At 42.5% G+C, this 24,026-nt stretch overlaps 2 protein-coding genes across 8 annotated transcripts in view; one reads left to right on the top strand and one right to left on the bottom strand.

The window, feature by feature from the left end:
• LOC147197953 (cohesin subunit SA-2) overlaps nt 1-1,035 on the top strand; it is a 37,846-nt gene extending 36,811 nt beyond the window's left edge. For all 4 annotated transcript variants that reach the window (XM_086123136.1, XM_086123138.1, XM_086123137.1 and 1 more), the window contains exon 32: nt 47-1,035. In XM_086123136.1, the coding sequence (XP_085979262.1) occupies nt 47-170 (124 nt within the window). In that variant the 3' untranslated portion in view covers nt 171-1,035. The remainder of the gene's footprint in view (nt 1-46) is intronic.
• Nucleotides 1,031-23,653, bottom strand: ppp2r3b (protein phosphatase 2, regulatory subunit B'', beta). 4 transcript variants are annotated; one of them, XM_086123143.1, is made up of 15 exons: nt 23,497-23,653; nt 22,682-23,070; nt 10,194-10,379; nt 9,871-9,974; nt 8,240-8,342; nt 6,151-6,225; nt 5,991-6,077; nt 5,753-5,909; nt 5,616-5,664; nt 5,252-5,341; nt 5,005-5,180; nt 3,404-3,522; nt 3,229-3,338; nt 2,958-2,997; nt 1,463-1,598 (listed from the first exon to the last, which is right to left on the bottom strand). In XM_086123143.1, exons 2-14 carry the CDS (start codon nt 23,033-23,035, stop codon nt 2,979-2,981), a joined length of 1,629 nt encoding a protein of 542 aa, XP_085979269.1. In that variant the 5' UTR covers nt 23,036-23,070; nt 23,497-23,653; the 3' UTR covers nt 1,463-1,598; nt 2,958-2,978. The 4 variants fall into 4 exon arrangements, with proteins under 4 accessions (XP_085979267.1, XP_085979270.1, XP_085979268.1 ...); XM_086123141.1 differs by lacking the exon at nt 2,958-2,997 and having other exon boundaries at nt 1,031-1,598; XM_086123142.1 differs by having other exon boundaries at nt 1,452-2,997.
• Nucleotides 23,654-24,026: the final 373 nt, after the last annotated feature.

Here is a 24,026-nt window from a genome sequence, read left to right on the forward strand (position 1 = left end):
CCTTTTCACAATTTGGATCTTACCTGTTACTTCCTGTGATACTCAGCAACAAGACCACCCATGCGCAGGAACATCTCGTGAAAAGACCCCCAAGTCAAGGAACAGTCAACACTGAGGCAGGTGATGATGACGACCATGCCGATGAAGATGCTGTAGAAGTTGAGCTCTGACATGGTTTTGGTGCTCTCATTTAAACTCTGAAATATTGTATTTTTCAATCAACTTTCCTCATAAAAATTCCATGTTTCTTCTTCTAATACTATGCCTAAATCCTCCTAAAAGAAATCCATTATTCAACTTTTGTTCCCGCAAACCTCTATGTGGTCCTATCCAACTCCATTTGAAGTTGAGCAAGACCAATTCAAATTCCAGTTTAGTGGTGTACCACAGGGCTCAGTACTAGGCAATACTTTCAAAAAGGTGCATTATCGATCACATTTTCACCAGTAAAACATTTTAATGATGGCAACTACCAGTTTATCACCCTGAATCTTAGTTCCGCATGCACATATTGCACTCTTTTGTAAACTTGCATTTGTTATAGAGCAGACATGTCCAGCTCCAGGCCTGGAGGGCCACTGTCCTGCCTGTTTTCCAGCTCTCCCGCCTGCAACACACCTGATTCAGATGATCAGCTCATCAGCCAGCTCTGAAGCAGCATTAGACTGATCCTGATGATTTGAATCAGGTGTGCTTCTCCTGGGAGAGCTGGAAAACAGGCAGGACAGCGGCCCTTGAGGACCAACTTTAGACACCCCTGTTATAGAGTATATTTGTCAAGTGTGATTCACTCTACAGTGGACCCCCGCATACTTTGTTCAGCTCTGATAGAGTTTTGGGGTGTGAAAACAAAACGTTTTCCTCAATGCATTTAAATTTATTTTTTTTACAATTTTCACTATTTGCAAGCCAGCCTGGCCTCTTTCCCCTATTTTGAGGGGCCTACTGTATTATCCTTCCTGCACACCATTGCTCCTGGTGGGTGCTTACGAAATTAATGGTATCATATTTAAATAAAAAACAAGTATGCTTGTAGTCAATGACTGAGACTTTATTAACTTTATTACATAGAAAACGCTGTCCTTCAAACTTGGCCAAATCATTTACATCACAGCAAACATTATTTACACATTAATATATTTACTTATAAATTCATCTAATAAATTAAAAGACCCGTCCCACGCACAACACACACACACACACACGCGCACACACACACACAGTGTCCAATGTGATAATTTGACATGTTGTACAGAAGCTTCCGGTTTGATCACTGGAATGTAAAGTGAACCAATGGATGGGCAACAAAGGTTGAGAGTCAAGTCGGTGATGACACTGCAACTTCTTCATCGGGTCGTTAGTGTAAAAAGTCAAAAGTGGCAAGAAGAAGCCACAGTTGGCGGTCCGTTAGTTGCTTGTGAGCACATCAAGACTCGTTTATTGGGGCCGCGGCGCTTGCTCATTCAAAGTCTTCCTCGTACTCGTAGCCATCCAGGTCTAGGTTGCAATGCGGCGAGGGTATCTGGAAGAAGTGTCTTTTCGTCAGGCTCAGATCGGGCGAGATGTGCGCTTCCAAAGGACTCAGCGGGGTTTCGTACCTGAACACATAAACGTCCTTAGGGAAAAATATTCATGTAATGTGCCTATGCTGCCACAAGAGGGCAGTCTTTGTCCACATGTATTTTTCCGATCTTGGTTCAAATTAACAGGCTGTCATGTGCATGCCACAGCAATAGGTGGAGCTATTCTGCCTACGTGGAACAATTAACTGGTGAAACATCACAAGCTTCGCCAAAGTAATTAAGACAAAATAACAACAAAGGCGAGCCGAGCGAAGGACAAAAACGTGCGTGGACTGAGAGTGATGCAGACTCCCTTCTCCGTGTTAGATTTGAATAAAGGTTGGTCAAGCAAATTCTCATGAAATTTGCCTCACCATTCACAATCTCAACAAAGTTGAACACAACAACATTTCTTCCTCATAATTAGGACTATTTCTATATTTCTATTTTATTGTCGTGTTAAACTACAAATTTATTCTCTTTATATAACCAACAACTTTATACAACTAGTATTTTATTTTGAGTTGCATTGTAAAGACTATTTCCATCATTTACAGTTTTGTCATGATCGTTCTTTTTTAGCCATTATAAAATACCATTTAATTTTCTTTTTACTTTGGTCAGCATAAAACTGACTTTTTCTAATAGTTTAGCTTTTTATTATGTTAGCTTTTTTTGGGGGGGACGATGTTATTTTGACTTTATACTTGTAAAATCACACATTATAGTTTTACTTTATTAGTTTTTAATTTATTCACATAAATATTTAGATTGAGTCCTGATTTTTTTTAATTACAGAATTGTAAAATTACAAATTCATCTTCAACAAAATGTTTTCCCCCCTTTACTCTTACAGAATTACTGTATTCTTGCATTGTTTGTATATATATTAGTGTTTATATTCTTGTATTACCACTTGTGCTAATATAATTAGTCAAACTTTATTCGCAACGTTTTTGAATGATTTCTTTTTTTAATGATTGTCAAAGTTTTACGTTTATCTTGAAAATTCCAATTTTGGAATATTACTACTTTTTTGTGATACGTCAACATTTGTGTCATATTACAACTTTACTAGTTTTTATTTTCACATTAGAACTATAGCACAGCATTTTTCTTGTCGATTTCTTCCCGCTCATGATATGAAGTGGAAGTTGGGATGCACATTTGTGTCATGCAGAACGTTGCCTACCCCCCCACCCCCCAAATAGACGAGTGTGTAAGTGGAGAAGACAAAGGAGAAGAACACAAAGGTGGGGAAGTGCAGGAGAATATGTGAAAACGAAATCCAGGTTTTGCTCCCATGTTGTCGGGGTGGTTTTCGAACCAGACCGGTTCAGAGAGAAGGAAAGAGGAGAGAACGTTTGGTTCTTTCCGGTACTGTGACGGTCTTACCTGCCGGGAGGTGGTCCGCCTTCAGAGCTTAGTGGTGGTCCTAAAGTTCCACACAAACTCATCAGCTATCAGCTGACTCCGACTGAGAACCACTCAATTGTTTTCATCTTAAACATACTGTATACTGTATGTATAGGATCCAATTTTTTTCCACAAACATGCGGTAATAACAGTCTATTCTATTCTACTCCTGCTTGTGTAGCAAATTTTGGATCCAGCTGCTTGTGCAAGTGTAGCTCACGGTGCGTTTCGAGCATAGGCGTGATCTTACACGTCGTCGTCGCAGTGATTCCCAGCAGCCTCTTCCGCCACCAGGATGTCGTACTCCTCCGCAGCGTATCGCTCCCAGTCGGTTACTCCCTGTCCATCAGTCTCCACTTCCTGTCAGACACGGACGGTGAACAGGGGCCCGAGCGCGGCGTGTGACGTGTGTGCCGCACGCTCACCCTGATGACGGAGAAGGGGTCCCGCTGCTCGTGGTCCAGGTACTTCTCAATGTTGAAGAAGGTGTCAAAGAAGATGTGCGACAGCTTGCACCTCTTCAGGTCCCGCAGCGTGATTTTACCTGCCGTCATCATCCACATCAGCGTCAAATTCAGAGGCTAATTGGAGTAAAGTCACCCTCAGGCTAAAAAAGGCAAGTTCGATTCAAGTCCAACTTCCCAATGTTCCTTGTTGTCCAAAGCCGCTACAGTTCATTTACGACATGCATCACTCTTCTGTTGGTTTTGCTATTGTGATTGTGTGATGTTGTTACCACAAGAGTTATTTGGTAAATGATTAGTTTTGCAATGGAAATGGGGTGGAGTGCCCTCTCCGGGTCGGGGAGGAGATCTTGCTCCAAGTGGAGGAGTTTAAGTACTGTATCTTCGGGTCTTGTTCACGAGCGAGGGCAGAAAGGAGCGGGACATCGACAGGCGGATCGGTGCAGCGTCTGCTGTGATGCGGACTTTGTATCGGTCTGTCATGGTGAAGGAGCTGAGCCAAAAGGTGAAGCTCTCAATTTACCGGTCGATCTAGTCGAGCCGCTTCTCCTTCACATCGAGAGGAGCCAGATGAGGTGGCTCGGGCATCTGATTAGGATGCCTCCTGGACGCGTCCCTGGTGGTGGTGTCCCACCGGCAGGAAGCCCAGGGCATGACCCAGGACACGCTGGAGAGACTATGTCTCCCAGCTGGCCTGGGAACGCCTTGGGATCCCCCAGGAAGAGCTGGAACAAGTGGCTAGGGAGAGGGACGTCTGGGGTTCCCTGCTAAAGCTGCTGCCCCCGCGATAAGCGGTAGAAGATGGATGGATGGATAGTTTTACAATGTTTATTTACGAAGATTTGAGGCTATTTACAATCAAAAAAATCAACTTATCATATTCCAGTCCAGAATTACCCAGCTTGCCTCTTGACTGGTTCTCATAAGAGGGAGCACATAACTCCTACTCTGGCATCGCTCCACGGGCTGCCCATACATTTTAGAGTTCTTTTTAAGATCCTATTATTTGTTTTCACTGTCCCCACCGCACCTCTCTGAGCTCCTCTGCCTCGATGCATCTGCCCGGTGCCTCAGGCCTGCGGAACGAACACTATTAGAGGTCCTGAGAACTAAGCGGAGGCTCTGAGGGGATCGAGCCTTTTCCGTTGCTGGTCTCTCTCTTTGGAATGACCTCCCGCTGAACATTAGGCAAGCCCCCCTCATTGCCCATCTTTAAAACTCGTCTTAAAACTCATTTTTATTCTTTGGCTTTTGACTCAGCATGAGACCAGATTTTTAGTTTGACTGTTTTTGTGCTTCCCACCGTCTTTGTTATTTATTGTTTATTGTTGTATGCATTGTTTTTGCTCCATGTACAGCACTTTGGATAGCGGTGGTTGTTTTAAAATGCTCTGAGTCCAGTTTAGAGTTTAAGGATCAGCAGGATCGCCCCGTGCTAACTACACCTGTGTGTGCATGCGTGTCTGCGGATGACACCAGCAGTTGTGGACAAGTTGTCAATCAAACCTGGGAAAAAAAAAAAACCACGTAACTTTGCGCGGGCCAAGTAAAGGATGACCAACCTTCAACCCGAGGCTTGACGAGGTCGAGCATCTGGCAGAGGCAGTCCTCGAATGGCAGCGGTTCGATGGCCATGCTCTCCAGCTTCTGACACTGCTCCTCATAGAAGTACTCCATCTCGTACATGCTCAGCACACCATCGCCGTCCAGGTCCATGCAACGGAACCAGTACTCTATACTGGGAGCGCAAAATGATGGTCAAGGTGGTGGCTCTTGTTTTGAAATCCGACAATGGAGGCGTACAAATACCTGGTGTCCGTCTTCTTGTCCTCCTCGGAGATGAGGAACCAGACGAAGTCCGCGTAGCTCAAGCGGCCTTCCTTGAACACGCGCCGGTCCCTCAATGCCACAATACCGGGAGAAATCAAGTCAGATTTTTTTTCTTTCTTAAAAGAAATCGTCACTCTTAGAAAAATATTTACAAACAAAATGTGGTGAAAGTTGTTTTTTTTTTTTTTTTTAGAAGATGACAATGTCATGTCAGAATGAAGTTGTTTTATCCCATGAAAAAAATATGAGGGGACATTTTTAGTCTGAGAATAAAAACAAAAAATCAACATTTTCAAATATAATAGCAAAACAAAGTGTATTTTTCATCTAAATGTTTATTTACCTTGTGACTGTTCCTGAGAATATTCTCTCAATCATCTTTTGGGAGATGGCTGGGGGAGGGGGAACAAACAAACAATGAGCAGACGCCAGTCTTGCTACGTGACTGCCGATCGGCCATCTTGTGTGTGGCTTGAGCACCTTGGTCGTTGTGCTGTGCCAAGTCCTTGGGGTCGATGTACAGGTCATGATCGGTGTCCAACTCCCAGAACTTGCAGTAGATGACGTAGAAGTGCTCATAGGAAAAGAACTCTGTCAACTGGTTCACATCGTCTTCTTGCTCGAGCAGCGCCACATTCTGACCCCCAAAAATAAAAACAAGCACACACAGAATTAGTATCCCATCAGAGCATTCAGAAAGCCTCATGTGTTGACCTACCTGAAGGAAGTTACTTTTCCGGAGTTCGCAACAACTGATTTTTCCATTCCACGAGCGGTTGACGGTGTAAAATATCCTTTGGATCACCTGAAAGCACGGAAACGCTCAACGTCAACATCAAGGCAAGGCGATGCACATGCGATGTTTTATGGCACTGCACCGTGGTGATGTATCGGGAGTGAAAGTCCGCCGCTTCCTTCAGGAAAGCCAGGCCCGCGTGAGAATTGACCACATCCTGAAAGACGACAACAGTCGGTCGGCTCACTCTTTGGTCGCATTCCCAGTGCGGCAACATCAAAGCCACGCAGTCGCTAATGAAGTTTACTTGAATTAAAGAGGCTCAGAAGAAGGTTTTACAGCACTTCACAATGATGGATGGTTTGAAGCCAAGGTGCCCCAAACTGACTTAGTCTTATTTTACGTAAATAAAATTGTAATATAAGATTTTTATTTGGATATGCCAAAATATTATGAGAAAGAACTAAGTGTAATAATTAATCTGTACTATACTATAAACAATATCAGATTTATTACAAATACATATTTTGGTTTATAAGTTAGGCTGAAGCTAAAATAAAGAACATAAACCATAAATCCAAATGAAAGAGTTGATGCATCTACTTAAATGGGGTCATTTTCATTCATTCATGACCTCTCCTTGCGTCTTTTTCTGACGTTCTTTTTTGTGTTAAGATTTCTTTACAAAGCAGTGCTGCCTGAGCTGCCCATAAGAGCAATTCCATTTTTTTTGTTTATGTCATGCAAATATACACTTTCATGTAATAGCAGTGTGGCACCAAACCTTAAACTCCCTAAAAATATGATTTTGCAGAGATATAAATGAACGTGAACTGCACTGAACCTTATGATTGGACAGTGACAAGGAAAAGAAAAAACGATGCTCCGATTAACCTTCCTCCTTGTGCTTTTTGTTAATACCCTCATTCCCATGTGTTGACATAAATGCTCAGGCTGCGGAGGAATTAAAAGTCCTTATTTTGGTGCCTCTTTGACTCCCACAGTGAGAAATTAAATCATAGCGAAGCACATAAATCACAAGCTGGGGGGGCTGAGGGGGGAACAGGCGGGGAAAGTCGCATCTACTCCGCTGCAATCGCCCTCTCATTCATCACAAGAGTCAAAAGACATTCTCCCCTAGCCCAAGTACACAAATTAAAGTGAGCAGGCCACCGGAATCAATTCCAAGTCTAAAGACCGCCTCCACACCGCGATGGAATATTCTCCAAAACAACATTCTGTGGTATCGGTTCACATGCTCAGGTATTACCAAGGCCACTACATTAGGTACACCTGTCCAGCTCCACAAACGCTGACGCAGTCAGAGAGAAATTGATGTAACGAAACATATGCACACACGGACAAAATTGTTGGTACCCCTTTGTCATGAAATACAAGCCAAAGTGGTGGTAATCTAATAAAAGTAACTATTTCCCCCCCCAAAAAAAGAAGAAGAAAATGAACAAATGGAAATCAGACATTGCTTTTGAATTGTGATTTAACAGAATTATTTTAAAATGAGTGCCCCTGAAAAAGATTGAAAATAACAACACTTAACTCATTCACTCCCAAAGACGTTTTTAAACGTCTTTTCAGACTTGGTCCAGAATTGGCTGGTACTGAATGAGTTAACCAGAAATGGCCTTGTGTCCTGAAATGTAGTATTGACGATGACTTTAAAAATGTATTCACTGTTTCCAGGCAATATTTGATGGTTTGAGAGATATTCTCATTTTTGAAGTTTGACCTGATGAAAGCTTGCGCAACATACTGTGTGGATGGTAGCATACGTCATAATTTATAGCAACGACGTTCCAGGAAAGAAAAATATGACAGAAAAATTTAGTAAAAATAAATAAATAATTTACAGGGAGATGCCTCCTCTGGCAGACAACATCCAAGTAAATAATAGTGGTTAAAGCCATATTTTAGTCACTTTTAGCATGAGTTCATATTATTTCATATTGGGCATTTGTTACTTTCGTGAACTGAAAAAAAAAAGTGGATGATATGATGATAAATTATGCTCAGACTTTGAGTACACTGAATTGACTTGTGTAGAAAAATCCAAGTGCTCTTTCCAACTCTGGTTTAAGTAAGACATTGCTGACACTGTCAATCAAAAGTTAAGACCAAGCCTAATGAAGTGGCCGGCAAGTGCATATGAATCGGTCCTGTGTGAGCAACGAGGCGAGCCAAAGTGGCGAGCGCGCGTGCGGCCTTGCCAGTACCTGCAAGAAGGGAATAAAGTCATCTTGTTCCAGGTAATTACAGCCAGGCTTGGCCAAGAGGTGCACGAATTTGGCGGCCTCGTCGTGACAGGTCTGCAGCGTTCTACACGGGGGGGGAAATAAGAAAGAGAAAACAGATGGTGGCAAGGTTACTGCCTCTCTTGGCTTCTTTTGTTGTGTCCTATTATGAGAGGAGAACAGCTCTAATACATTCGGAAATTAGGATTCTGGATGGCTTCTGGGTAATTATCAGCATTGAGAGCGGCGGTAGTTAAAAAAAAAAGAGGAGGGGGTTGGGGGAAGGTGAGCATCTGTTGTGGCCTCTCATCTAAGAACAGCTCGATTATGAGCTCAAGTCAAAGGTCGGCTGTCCAGCTTTCTGAATGCTTAATACAAGGGCAGGCCCAGACTGCACAAGACTATCACGTACTCGTAGATGTACACATTAACAGTATGGTATGTTCACTGTTGGTATGCTTGTGTGGCTTCAGCATAAATGGACGCGAAATCACTTTTGAGCTATCCTGCCATTGCCGCAGCTCTGGTGAAATAACCAACAGATACCGTATTTTCCACACTAAAAGGCACACTGGATTATGAGGCGCACCTTCAATGCATGGCCTATTTTGTAATTTTGTTCATATATTGGACGCACCGCATTATAAGACGCAATCTACAATGCATTCACTAGATGGAGCTACGCCCAAGGGAATGCCAACAGAACACTACACTACACCCTGATTTATATAGCGATGATCAGACATCAGTAAAACTTATTTAATAAAGCAGCGACACAGTTTACTTAACCAACAGCAAGTTATAACATTGACTCGTTAACGTTGAACTTTCTTACCGCTACACTATGTCCGTGTTCAACTGCGAAACCAATCGCCTTAAGTTTGAACTCTGCGTTGTAAGCATGTCTACAGCAAGGAGCCATTTTGGGGTTGACATATTACCGTAATGACCATATACACAAGGCGCATCGGATATTAAGGCGTGCTGTGAGCTTTTAGGAAAATGGAAGGCTTTTAGGTGCGCCTTTCAGTGCGGAAAATATGGTACACAAAAATACTTCACTTCGCGGATCTAGTCTTCCCCCCCCCCCCCCTACAAATAGTTCAGAATTGCTACCCCCCCCCCCCCCCCCCCCCAAAAAAACAACAACAAAAGCAATGGGGGCCACGGACAAATTTAGTACAAGCGATACTGTGATTCGAGGAATGTTCATTTGTGAATTCCCTTTCACATACTCAATACTCCACATGTGAACTACAAACAAAACAGGTTTTATTACGTTGTAGTTTTAACCAAATTTTGTGAACACTTCAGCAGTTCCAGTAGGTCTGTGCTGTGAACTCTTAGTTATACAGAGTCATTTCAGAATTGCAAACAAAATAAGGCTAACCTAACAGTGCCCGAGACTTTTACAGGCAACTGGGCATACGCATATTTATAAGTCATGTTTTTCTTGTCCTGTTTTTGTCCGCCGTGCAAATGTTTATAAGGCCTTTGCCACCGATCATTTCTGTTTACTGACGCCAAGGAAATAACAGTTCAAACAGGCAACGTTGTACGAGCGTGTGCACGAGTGGCCCGGCTGAAATCAACAAAAGAGGCCATTGTCTTACTTGCGCCACATGGCCACGAACTTGTGCACAGACACGAAGCCCGTCCTGTCGCCCCCAGCCGAGCAGAACAATGGAACCTTCCAGTAGAGGGGACACTCGCAGGCCTGAGCAGACACACCTTGTTATTATTGAGGACATTTAAAATAGTTGGAGCGCTGCAGCGTAAAGGTGCTGGTGAAAAGTTGCATCATTTGACAATTTCCCCGAGGAAACACTTTTGGGTTTCCCTCAAACCACAGAGATGCTGGGCTCGTATTTTTGGCGTGAAAGCAGCAAACGTGTAAATCATTTACTGGGTGGCATGCTGCAAATCACTCGCTCACCTTGGCAACCTGCCCCATGTCCTCAATGGTGGCCCTTTCATTGGGGAATTGGCAGAACGTCGCCTCAATTTTGGAAATGAGGCTGTCGATGTTAACGTTGGCTTGGGGCCGACCTTGCGGGAAGTAAAACTTTGGAATGCTTTCGCTCGGCGCACGGCTGACGGGCTCCTCTGTCCTCACCTGCGCCTGATGCAGAAACGCACACAGACACACACAGTTAACCACCTGATGCTGTCACATGCTAACAACGGTCTGAAGATCATTCATAAAACTTCGTAGAACCGAGAACAGTTGCTTTTAATTAACTAATTAAAAACTCAAATGCAGATTGCAGTGGGTACTTTAGCAGAAACCTGTATTTGTACTTAAGCATTTCAATAATAATATTAAATGAATAATAACAACAGAATTAATAATATTGTCACTGTCCAATAACACAAATTAGACACATTGGTATTTGTCATAATGAGGGTATAATTGCTACCATCTTGTGGAACCACCTGTCATTTTTATTGCCGGAAAATTTGGATTAAGAAGGTCTATTTTGGCCGGGGTGTTTACTTTTATTTAGTTGAGGCAATGCAGTGCCTGAAAACCATTCAGTCAGTGCTGATGAGACAACAACATCAGCTGATTTAGCGTGTCTACTCTGTGGTAACTTTTATCCGCTCACACTTTGTGCTCTCTATTTAGAGTTAATAAACAGCCAATGGGTGCTCTATTTTGATGTCTCTAAGGACAGAGAAGATTAGCCAATTGACATCATCTGTGGCATTGCCATCATGTTTCACAACATGTACCATCTCAGGTTTAATCACTGAAATGAGGTGGCATCCCTCTGCGTAATTGCCGTGCAGTTTGACACAATTGCAAGCAACAGACACATTAAGCAAAAGTTGAAACTGAACATCAGGCAGAATTTGTCGTACAGTTATAGAAATAAACACACAAATGAGTGATATTGATGAGTGAACCCTTCAAGGCCGCATACAAGCAGGATCACAAAAGTCAGTGAGAAGCGTTGAGATCAAGTTGATGATGAATTAAAAAAATAAAAAATACATTCTTTTTCATTCAATACATTTAACCAAGAGGTGATAAATGGTTAAAAGCCATGGATAAAAAGGAAGTTATAGGCGCTGTACTTCCGGATTTTAACTGTTTCTTTTGGTGTCAATGATCAGAGCATTCTCATAGCGAAGCTCAAATTTTCATACAGTATTCGTTTTTCCTCCCTCATATCTGGCAGAACAGAGCGAGTATTTTTCATTGGAAGTTTTTCAACCAGTGAAAATGTCCTGTGGGGTCCCACAGGGAAGTTCTTTAGGACCATTTTTATTTTCAATTCTTATCAATGATTGACGCTGTGTTGTCAAAATTCAGATTGGATAATGTGTGCAGACGACTAAAACTTTGTTTGAGACATCACCCTTGTCAATTGAACTGAGAGATAAATTTCAGGTCAAGTTGAATAACATTATTAAATGGGTGAAAATGAAACATTTGGCAATAGTGCCCAAACTAAATCTATTGTATTTGGTAGCAGGAATCCTCTTGATGATGCCGCTGCACTTAATTTGTATATTGATGGGGTCTAAGTAGGGCAGGTGTCTGAGGCTAAATTACTGGGTGTGATCAGATTGATTACTGTATATTGTTTCAGGGAATTGCAATTTCAAGGAAATGTTCTGCTTTTGTTCCATCTTTGATGATTCATGATCTTGTTCGATCACTTGTTTTGTCACATTTGGAGTAATGTTATTTGGTCAAACGCTTAAAGAAAAAAGATCTTAAAAAAAACTAACTTGTACAGAATAGAGCAGCCCGATTAGTCCTCAACTCTTCACTCTGTGATAATGTGATCAATTTGCATTAAAAAATGATCATGGCGAACAATGTTTTATTATGTAGAGTAAGTCTAATCTTTGTTGTATTAATTTGAGGACCCCAGGAAGATGAGCGAACACTTTTTTTTTTGTGGAAGCTAATGGGGATGGATCATAATAAAAAAAGAAATAATTAAATCCATAAATTGGCTTTTGGATTTTTAAAGGCAGGCAATTCTGCAGACACAGCGAAAAATAACAGATGCCACTAATAAAATGACAAGATGAACCACAGCCTCGTGTTTTCGTGTTCCAACAGAGGCATGCTGATTGATACACTTTGGAATATCATGAGACACGTTTACACTGCGAGTCTGCCAGTAAAAGGCAGCATACTCTGCCATGTCCCCACTCATGTCACTGTTTTGTATAAACGACAGGGTACTTACTTGATTATTCGATGGGAGAGTCGTTTAGGAGAATCGATTCGAAAATGATTCAATAGTGACAGCCCTATTCATGAACCGGGGACAATTTGGCTGACTTTTCATCAGGCTCCGTTTTTGAGCATACACATAACAGTAAGTGAGGCGTACATGATAACTGCTAGAACATGAAATTGACAGATCAAGTGAATACAGCAACGGCAGGCTAAGGAAACTTGGTTGCAAATGAAAAGACAAGGAGATATATTCAGTCATAAGCACCGTATTGTATGACAGCAAACCATGATTATGGTATCTAAGATATGAACAACTGAGTGAGTCTAATTGGCATGGCTGAATTTCTATGGGTGCCATTCAGTTGATGTCTGTTGCTGGCCTGCAAACTCAAGAAACATGTCAGCATGGTCTAAACTGTAAACTGCTGAGGGGACACGGTGGATGATGATCTGGATGTGGATGATCCTCTGCTGTGTGTGGCGCTCCACCGTGTGCCGGTGTCAGCGATGGCTATAAAAGGACATCAACCACATCTGCTGCCACCCTGCCACACACTGTCCCCCACCTATCCCCCCCGTGCTAACCACAAGCTGAGCGCCTAAAGCTAGACTTACTAAGCCCTATGACATTTTACACATTCCTTGTGATGTAGCCTCAAGCAGGAACAGAGGGGTAGGCAATACTGTGCAAGGAAACCGCCAAGGTGGCGCACAACAAATTTTACAGGGCCCAAGGAACACCTGTGCCACTGGCGAATTAAAAAAAAAACGAATAAACAAAAAACAGTATGATGTACTTGGGAACTGAAGGAATTTTTCTGGGTTCCCAGGGGCCAGTGGATCACTAGCAGTTGCTGGGACTCAGGGCTGTTATAGTTCCACATGAGTAAATGTGGCGTGAAGAAAATTGATGCTACATGCTAACCAAGAATGATACGGTGATAGGAACTGGTTCTGGATGGTGGCACAGGTAGTGGGTGGCACACCGTGCAAGCTGAACACCATCCAATAAACGTGATCAGCTGATCACACAGGGTCAAAACAACACCTGTGTCATTGCCTAACAAATGATGACACGGTGACCAGAACTGCCGGCAAACAGCGCAAGACGAAGGCTACTTCGTAATCGTGGCGCACACTTGTCACTGGACCGAAGGAACGACTATCTCCATTGGCTAACAAAGAATGATATGACGATCGGAACTTTATTTTGTGGGAGGTCAGGGCAACACCAAGACAGAATTCAAGTCCCTTGTCATGAATCAAGTACACCCATACGAACCTCGGCCTGTCCTTGCTGAAAGGCTTTAAGCCTCTTCTTGAAGCGCGAGGGCAGCACAAAGTCACAGCCTCGCGCCAGCAGGGCTAGCTCCTTCCTCAGGTCAGGGTCCTGACGCAGAGACAGCTCCCTCATCCTCATCCTCACGACGCACACCACGGGGAAGACATAAACAAATCCAGTGGGGTCCGGACGGGTTGGACAAGTCAGGCGTTACTGTTGTTTGTAGAAGTTGTGTGTCTCACTGCATTTGTCCTCTGTCAGAGTGAGAGCAGCTTAATGCAAGGCAGCAGCTGCTGCTGTGACTCCCTCTCCCATTCCAGATCGGGTCGCACAATCTCAACTCTGCCTGCCGCTACACAACACACACTTACAGTCCACAGGGGCAAAGGGAGCGCTCTTCTCAATACTGCCGGGAAGATAAGGAGTGACAGGACGTCTGTGTGGGGGCAGGGGGGCTCACTCTCTGTGAGTATGCGGTTGGGAGGGGTGTGCGCCTTGGATCTGCCCTTTCCAGTTGTCATTCCTCTGCGCTCGTAGAAGGTTACGCAACGAGAAGGAGACCTGTTGTTGCGGCTCACCCACAACGGCAAATTTGGGGATGCACCAGAGTAACATGATGATACAGAGCAAGGGTTCACTAGTTTAAACCTCCAGCAACATCAAACACAGAAAGAGTAAGGGCACATCACGCATTTCCAACGTCAATTTCAAGCACATCAGTTTCCATGCTTTTCCAGCAATGCTAAATTAGGCAGTTTCAAAACTATATCCACGGTTTAAGTCACCTGAGGCAACCTGATTATTCATTTTTTTTCTCTTTCGCAAAGCTGCACTAAACTTTTACAGTGAATTCCATTCATGGCTGCAACTGTGTACGAGTCTTACTAAAACCAAGGCAACATGATTTCACAAACGAAATTATACAATATTTACTAAACATTGACATTCAAAAATTACACATGAACGCACACAGTTTGTGTGTGTGTATGTGTGTGTGTTTTAAAATAACGGCAGCAGTGCACAAACCTTTGAGTGCTACTAGCCATTTTCATGTGAAGACCTATTTTCAAGGACCGACATACAAACAGATCACAACAAACGATTAAAAAAATATCAGTCACCATTATCTGCGGTTCAACAAGCCGAAAAGTGTTATGACAGAAAAGACACTGGTATTATTCTATGGTCATAAAGTTTTCTTTCTCACACATTTATTGTCTGCTCATTTTGGAAATAATAACCGACAAAGCTTCACTCTGTGTTGCTGCCCTTGATCCTCACCGCTGATATGAATCTATGAAGGTTACCGGCAATCGGTGTTAGCCTGAAGTCGTTATATAAAATTTAAAAAAAAAAAATATATATAATTCATATACTGTACATGGAGTACAGTACTGTATATGTTGCTCTATGTGACTCGCTGTTGTTTTGCTGCCTCTCACGGGCTGTTTGCGGACTTAAAAAAAACATTCTTTTTTTTTTTTTAACCTGTATATGTTAATTGGTCGCTACTTCGCGGATTTTCGTTTATCGCGGGTGGTTTTGGTCCCCATTAACCGAGATAAACGAGGGATTACAGTATTACATATACAATACTGTATTAAATGAAACCAAAGATGAAACCTTTTTTATCACTTCTTAAGAGACCACAACTTTTGTAATGACCTCGCGCCACCTTACCTCGCAGAGCTCATCCGCCCCAACACACCTGCCCGGCGCCTCAGGTCTGTGGACCCGACATTATTAGAAGTACCAGGAACTAAAGTGAGGCTCAGAGGGGATGGAGCCTTTTCCATTGCTGGTCCCTCTCTCTGGAATGACCTCCCACTGAACATTCGGCAAGCCTCCTCGCTGCCCATCTTTAAAAGCCGCCTCAAAACTCACTTGTATTCTTTGGTATTTGACTCAGCATGACCCAAATTATGATATTAGTTAGACTGTTCGGTGCTCTCTACCGTCTTTGTTACTGATTTGTTGCTTTACTTTTGTATATGTTAGTTGCTCCATGTACAGCACTTTGTGTGCAGCGATGGCTGTTTGAAAGTGCTCTATGAATACAGTTGAGTTGAGAGTTGAGTAAAATTGTAAAACATTTTTCTTATGGGACGAGTAAAACAACTCTCCTAATCTTGTGCGTAATAAAAATACCCATGTATCCATTTTGAAGAATTCCAAGTATCCTGGACACCACTTCCTGCAAGTATCTTCTGCGAATAGGAAAAACACTTTCGGTGACTGAATTTTATGGAAGATAATTTCTAACCAGGATCTACTATGTGTACGTATAAATGGCAAGAACAAGACACAGAATGAACTCCTTATGACAGCCAAGGTATCAAAACTTTGTTTCCGAAGAGAACCGGCCAAATTAGCGTGTGACACATTCACAAGACATACATCATGATCATGCATACATCTAAGTACTCTGCTTCCTACATTATGCTTCTCTTTGTTTTGCCTTCCCTCTGTGAGCTCGGCCTGCCACCCATTCCACATCTTATTATAGTTGATGGGCGACGGTGGAGGAAGGAGGGACGGGATACGTCAAATTCAAAGAATGATGTCCGAAGTAGTCTGCGCCTATTAAAAGCACCAGCCGAGCACTGTTTGCGACGGCGCCGCGGTCCACTTCCACTTGCTAATGTCCCAAAAGTGACGGCAATTACATCAATTCTTCACAAAGTTGCTGATCTAACGGCGTCGCCTTCCACACGGCCCAAAAAAAAAGCCTGTTTGATTTAAACATGCTCACCACAGCCAGATAAACAAACTAATATTTGTTAACGTTATGTTGTGAACTTGCCTGCACCCGCACACATTATTTTTAGATGACAGGATGACAAAGACCAACGTTTTCCACTGTTTTTTTTTTGCACTTCATGTTATCCCCCGCGCAGGACACTGCACAAGCTTGATAAGCTGTTTGTATGATGGTGTTTTTACTCCCAGGCGCCTTGTTATTATTTCTTCTTTTAATGCAAAAAAATTCAAGCCATTCGTGGAAAAATGCGCAAAACAACCAGTAGATCACACGGAACTGTCATCTCGCGTGTGGTTTTGCTCGGTCTGCTTGGAAGAAAACAAAATGTGAAGACTGCACCATGCAGTTTGCCAGTGGACGTAATGATGCTCGAGTGAATAACTAACTTTATTTGCGGGATGAAGTGGACAAAATGAATGAAGCACTACACACACCTTATCATGCACACATCCAGAGTGAGAGGCCCGAGTGTAGAGCCTCTAGAGATCAATAAAGTACAATGGAACCTTAAATGTTGAATTGCACGGATTTACTCACAACTGTTCACGTAAAGAAGTAATGGAAATTAAAGTAATCTGTTCCAGTGTGAAATTGTTGCCGTCTCAAACTCTAAGTGTACAGGCAACCCCCCCACCCCCCAAAAAAACCCCAAATTAAAGTAATCACAAGCTAACATCTGTAAAATGCAAAAAACAAACAAACAAAAAAAAAACTGTCTTCAAAAGGAAGTGGGATATGAAGGCGACCTGGCAATTCCTGGCTTTTCAGGTAATTACAGAACCACTGAAGATGAGACATGTTTATGGTGTCCATGTAAAAGGAATTCCACAATGCCAGGCCAGGAGAAAAAGTACAGTGAAACCTTCCTCCAACGAAGGTTCTGAGTTTGTGGTCCCGTTATTTCACAGATTTTTTTTTTTGTTTCACCGAATTATTATCCGCCGTTAGTCTGTATTTTGCGCCTTTGCTTAAACTTTAAATCCTGTTCGTCATGAACAGATATCCATGTGTATTGATTCAGCATCCTGACATGGGTTGTGACGGAGCCACCCAGGTACAGTATTATACAAAAGAAGAAACAGCCAGCCAGAAGCTGCCCAGAATGTTTGTAAAGAGGAAAAAAATAAAAAGTCACCGATGTAGACCATCCACCTCACCCCAACAGACCACGCTGGCACATCCCACAATTTGTATACAACAAGTTCGATACATTTTATGCTACCAATTTTTTGTGTTCAGATCCATTTATCATTATGAGAAATTTGTGTGTTTTAATAAGTATGAATGTAATTTAAAGTATGTGGGAGGCTTAATACTATATTTTTTAAAAGGTCTACATCAAGGTGTCAAAGTCAAGGCCCGGGGGCCAGATCGGGCCCTCCACATCATTTCATGTGGCCCGCGAAAGCAAATCATCTGTCAACTTCCATGATCCTTACTTCAATCTGTTCCGAACTCTCAAATTGTCATACGTAATAACTAACGGTGATATTTTGCAATAATTCTCTTACCCTGTTTACTCTCACTAAAGCAATAATTGAACAAATACTTGACTGACTTCAAAACTAGTGAGTCATCATTTTTTATGTACAAGTGATAATGCAATGTGATGATCAAACATTATTTCGGTTTCACTGTCTTAACGGCCCGCCGAGGGAAGACATAACTCCAAAGTGGCCCGTGACAAAAATGAGTTTGAAACCCCTGGTCTCCATGGTTTTAAATCACAGAGTTTCATCTGTTGCGGGTGGGTCTGAGCCATCAACAAGAGTTCAACATATAGTTAAAAACATTGCTAAAATTTAAACTCTGCTAAAAGAGGTGTTTTCAAGAAAAACAAAAAACAAATTTAAACTAAAATTCTTACCTTCGTTAGAATTTGTCAAGTCAAGTCAACTGTATTTATAGAGCACTTTCAAACAGCCATCGCTGCATACAAAGTGCTGTACATGGAGCAATATAACATGCACAATAAACAGTAAGACAAATCGGTAATAAAGACGGTAGAAAGCACCAAACAGTAAAACCAAGAACAAATCTAAGTCATGCTAAGTCGAATGCCAAAGAATACAACCAATGAAATTTTCAAACAATTTCATGTTCGACGTAATAACTGTGTCCAGTAGGAGTGCATGAGTGTACTCCAAAGTTGATGTGACACACGAGTCACGCTGAACATCACCGTGCAGCGAAATGCAGTTTGAACATAACCCAATTTCAGTCATAGAGTGCTCATTGCATAACATTGTAAAAAAAGCCTGAGAGTCTTAAATTAGAGGGTGGTAAGAGTTCAGTGTTTGCTGGTTAGCCCTTTAACATGCAGGACAGACTTGCAGGCAACATTACCAAAAGGAGGCTGAAGAAACTGTCAATGCAAGCGTACACAGTGGAGTGCTGAGACACTGGGCCAAAATTAGGTGCCACAGACGGTCAGAATGAGGCTTTCAGGGAAGGCCGACGGTGGGAATACGACTCGCACAGATCAGCTGCCTCGCATAGGTCCGTTATGTCAGCTGCGCTCACCAGCACAAACAATACACAGAGAAGTTACGCTACACTTAATCCTTCGAGACAACAGCTACGGAAATTTTTCATTGTCAAGATTACAATGACTGGACAGTGGAACATCCAAAACGGAAGGCACAGTAACAGCTCTTTTTACCATGGCAGTAAATGGTCCATTAAAAACGTTCTAAAGTTCGTAGCTGTCATTTTAATAGCTTCAGGGTCCCTACGATTTCACTCTTCATTATTCCAGCTCTAAAAAAACCACTCTGGTGCATAGACACCAACGATCCAGAACTCAATCCCTCTGAACCATCGAAAGTAGTATGACACTCGTATGTCCCCACCCCAAAAAACAAACAAACAAAAAAGCAACAAGAAAAACTGTTAGAAAATGAGTCTTGTAATTTCTGAGCCAACTGCAATTGTTCTCCCCTTTGTGAGCATAAGCGCGGGGTGGGTGAAGTACAGTGTTATGCATGTCTGTAAACCGTTGGAGAATCCTGTATCCAGGGGCTCTTGGGACACCAGAAGCTCCAAACACCCGCTTGCTACTCATCATTTGGCTTTTTAACAGCTGGTCTCTTAATACTGTGAATTTGTCTCAGAGGAACTTTTCTTAATGTCTCTCTTGGAAGGAGCCAATTTGCTCAGACTCCCACGCAAATTAGCGAACATTCCGTAGATTTGTATTGTCAGTTTGCTGCCTCCAAACTGAAAATTAAAATCTTTTAAATTTAATTTAAAAAATTAAATTAAAGCTTGGAATGCACTGTAATAAGTCTGATATTCACTGACTTTCTACATAAGGAGTGGTATGCAAAACTGGCTGGATATGTATGTTACATCTTTATTTGAGTTCATTTTCGTTCATTTGACCCACGAGCAACTTCGAAAACCTTACATCTACATCACGTAAATACCAACCTCCATTCATTTACAAGCCACTTTAAATAAAGACACTTGCAGGGCACAGATTAGCGACCCCTGCTTAAAATAGCGAGAATATCACTGAGCCAGCCAAGCACATTATGAAGAAATAACCCACGACTACAGAAGACATGAGCTGCAGTGACCATGTATGAGCAAAGGCCTTTACAATGTGACCACAACTGTCATGCGCACAACGTCAATAAAACATCCTCAACAAGCACCTGATATAGCGCATGAGTGTGCCACCACGTCTCTGCCCAGCAGAGGAATTCTGGGTATTTAACAGCGACACGGGACTCTCTGCCGTGTCCGGTGTCAAAGTCACACCAGCTGTTGCGGGCCGCATCACCGGGGCATAAATCAAATTTTTTCCATTAATCTGCCAAAGAATGCATCAGTGCGCAGGAATCCATTTTGTTCTCTTAAAATAGAAGCATGACCCCCCCCCCCCCCATTACAGCCACACAGTTCTTTTAATGTTGAGTGACACGTGGCCACCACATGACGTGCCACCTCACACCGAGTGCACATACTGTCCAACTGATGCTTTAGATCTTAGTCATAAAATTCCAAAGCCAACTCGTCAAGATAAAACCTTTCCCATAAGGAACAATACAAATAGAATTAATCCGTTCCGGCGCAATCATGGAATCCTTCGTCAACTGTGTACCACTGCACAAACAACATTTTAATAAGCTTAATTTTTTCACAGGTGCCAAAATAAGTTCACCAATGTCAAATAAAACTGACTTTGTAGTCCCCCTTTGATAATTTGTGATTAATTAAAAGACGTCAACCGCCATAAAAAGCGAAACGTGCCGCAGTTTGCACAATTTTCACTTCAGTGTCATATAATTCTGACAACACCAATGTTAAAGAAGCACATTGTTGCAGCAAAGATTCTATTTTATTGCCCATTTTATGATATGTTAAGTACCAAATCGTTAACTGAATCAAAATGTATTTATGTTGGTGCAATTTCTACGCTGTCTATTTTAGAAGAAAAAAAAGTCCTGCTTTTGAATAAAGCAATGGAAATTAAAACATGTTATTTTTGGGATCAGATTAATCAGTTATTTGGACAAAATAATGGGCATACTAATTGTTTCATAAAATAATCGTTACAAGCCCTAGATGCTTAAATCCAGAATTAAAGCCACACAAATTCTGAACGCATCTGGTATGTACAGTATTTATGTGCAGCAGCTTATAGAACATGCACTTATCTATATAATATGATCTTATATGTTCAAAAACATGTCCTCGGGTGTTGTGCGTGCCAAGAACATGCAGAAGGTGAAGCCTGGAGGAGCTTGTGCACCCCCCAGCCCTTCTCCAGCTGTCTTCCTTCCTCACTGTCATTGCACAAACACATGTACCATATGCACAGTCGGCACCACTAGCCAGCGCTTGTGCAAAGTTGCATCTCATCTAACATTTCAAGGCCGGACGAACTTTGACAAAAGACAAACTGAATTGTTGCGGGCCTCCAGAATATAACCTTGAAGCAGGCAAAATAAAAATTCAATGTGCCAAATCGGTATCACTACCACAGAGTAATTCAGGGGTGAGGCCGAAACGTTTGGAAAGCATATAATTATGACTATGGAGAGGCTCTTCTGGGGCAATGTTGCGTGGACATTCAGATGCTACTCAGCCTCCTCTTGTGGCCACACTGAGAAGATCACAGAGCCCCTGATTTACAGTAACGCCTTGAACACTGCCAATCACACCCAGCTGTTTTGCCCCATGTCAATGTTCTCTGTGTGAAAGGGGCTGAGGTGGGAAAATTGCTGGGTGAAGGAAACAGGAAATTTCCAGATATTCAAGGTAGAATCAGAGAGATAACTGAGGCAGGATGATGGTAGTGTGAAACGGAATAGGGTGAATGAAGTCCCATTAAATTGTGGTTCATTGATAATTTTTTAATGGATTTTTTTGACCCGAAACTGTGAACTGTGGCACTGTGAGGAGGCACGCTGTTATGGTAAACCACTGTTATTATAAGCACTATTTGTCCTGCTACTAGTCTCGCTTCTTTCTCACACACTGAACAAAGCAACGTTGCAGGATCTCTTTGGAGAGACGTGCTGGTTGACTGCCTGGCCCACGCTGAAGGGGAAAACTCATAGTTTGGATTTGAAATATACATTTTGTCAGACCAGTCCTGGAACATTTCTGACACACCCTGTATGACTGCAGAAGCTCTGTCATGTTCTGAAAGCAGATGCAGACATGGTAATGTACCTGTTTGCTGGGTTCTGTGTATTAAATGGATTAAAAAAAAAGATGAAAAGAGAAAAAAAGATGAGCTCTACTGAAGGGTAATTTTGAGAACATTGTGCAGATCTCAAAAGTCAAGATCAAAATCATGAATTACATCATTCTATTTGTTTTACCCACCGAAAACATTATCCACACATATTTTATGAATTTATGAAGTTTCACAGAAAATATAACTTTTAAAGGCCCTGGGAAATGCATTTTCAATTTCCACAACTTTTCCAAGTTTCTTATGACAGTACAACCAGCTCCAGTGTCACGGCGAAATTCTGAGAGAGAGGCTGCAGATTGAAATAGACTTTGAAGTAATGGCATTTGTGTCCAGCTATCCAGAAAAGCACCATTTAAATCTGAAGCATTATCATTATTAATATTTACTGATGAGATAATCCGGATTTCAGTACATTGTTTGGTGGTCTGCGATGCAATAATTCTATGTCATATTCGTTTACTGACCTTTTTGGAGCTGACAGACCTCTGTAAGATCCGTCCATGAGGTCCCATCACCCTAGTGCTGCCACTGCATCCTGAGGGCAGGGGTGAGGCACAAGGTGGACTCAAACACAGATTAAAGGTGCCTGGCTTCTTCTCTGTCAAGGTCTTTTGGAACGCCACATTGTTGTTCTGGTTGAAGGTCAGAGTGCACTTCTCCTTGATGCCCACATTGCTAAAATCAGTTTGATGCCCGTTTTTAATGAGCTCGAGGTAGTCTTTGAGCACCGCCTGCGTTTTGAGATCGCTTAACCAGGTGAGGAAGAGCTCGTCGACCTTCATCTTGAGGACTGGTTGAAGAATCTGACTTGACGGCATTTTGAAGGAAGCCCAAGAATCCACAGGTGAGGTACCTGCACAGTAATAATAATAACATGAATGGATCGTGTTCATGGTTATTATTATAATCTTCATATTTTGCTACAGTGAAAAGAGGCTACACATGACAAACACCTACCACGACGATGCAGTTCTACAGTGCATAATGGACCATTGGTTGGCCAGCAGTCGACCTTGTTTTCTACTAATGTTACATTATCACAAACACACAAACAATATTGAATTTTAGCGCGTCGATGCTTTGAGCCCGCAGGCTCGCGTGAGCGACTGCACAAAATATTGGCTATTTCAAACAACACGGTGGGTAAAAACAACGCAAACTCAAGCTGCACAACGACCGCTATGTATGGAGACGGTTTGGGGGAGCAGACCGGTTTGGGGGAGATGTTTTCAGTTAGCATTAGCCAGTTAGCTCTAACAAATTCAGACAAAATACCAACCTTATATTTAAAGCACGTAAATTCCAAATACGGTCGCACGACGCTACATTATTCCCTTCATTTGGTAATGATGGTGAGCGTATCTTCAGTCTTGATACGGAATGCAGAGTGGATAGCGGGTAACCCACAACAGAGAACACTTTGCATGCTACTCCGCTCCAACTTTTTCAAAATCGCGTTCCCGTGGTAACCACACGAACGTATCGCGAGATTGGGTGTGATGCATTCAAAGTCTGATGGAACGTTCAGACAACCCATCTCCTCTCGGATCCATCCATCCATCCATTTTCCGAACCGCTTGATCCTCACTAGGGTCGCAGGGGGTGCTGGAGCCTATCCCAGCCGTCTTCGGGCAGTAGGCGGGGGACACCCTGAATCAGTTGCCAGCCAATCGCAGGGCACACAGAGACGAACAACCATCCACGCCCACACTCACACCGAGGGACAATTTAGAGCGCCCAATCAGCCTGCCATACATGTTTTTGGAGGAAACCGGAGCACCCGGAGAAAACCCACGCAGGCCCGGGGAG

The sequence above is a fragment of the Hippocampus guttulatus genome, chromosome 11, assembly GCF_054856545.1.
Source record: "Hippocampus guttulatus isolate MCC_2025c chromosome 11, RoL_Hgut_1.0, whole genome shotgun sequence".
In the NCBI taxonomy this organism is placed as follows: Eukaryota; Metazoa; Chordata; class Actinopteri; order Syngnathiformes; family Syngnathidae; genus Hippocampus; species Hippocampus guttulatus.

Excerpts from the sequence above, each read along its gene's own strand:
- ppp2r3b (XM_086123141.1), bottom strand. The coding sequence starts at position 23,035 with ATGCCGTCAAGTCAGATTCTTCAACCAGTCCTCAAGATGAAGGTCGAC. Across the intron at positions 10,380-22,681 it reads GGTCTGTCAGCTCCAAAAAG|GCGCAGGTGAGGACAGAGGA; the intron begins GTCAGTAAACGA and ends TTTCTGCATCAG. Across the intron at positions 6,078-6,150 it reads ACTCCCGATACATCACCACG|GTGATCCAAAGGATATTTTA; the intron begins GTGCAGTGCCAT and ends CCGTGCTTTCAG.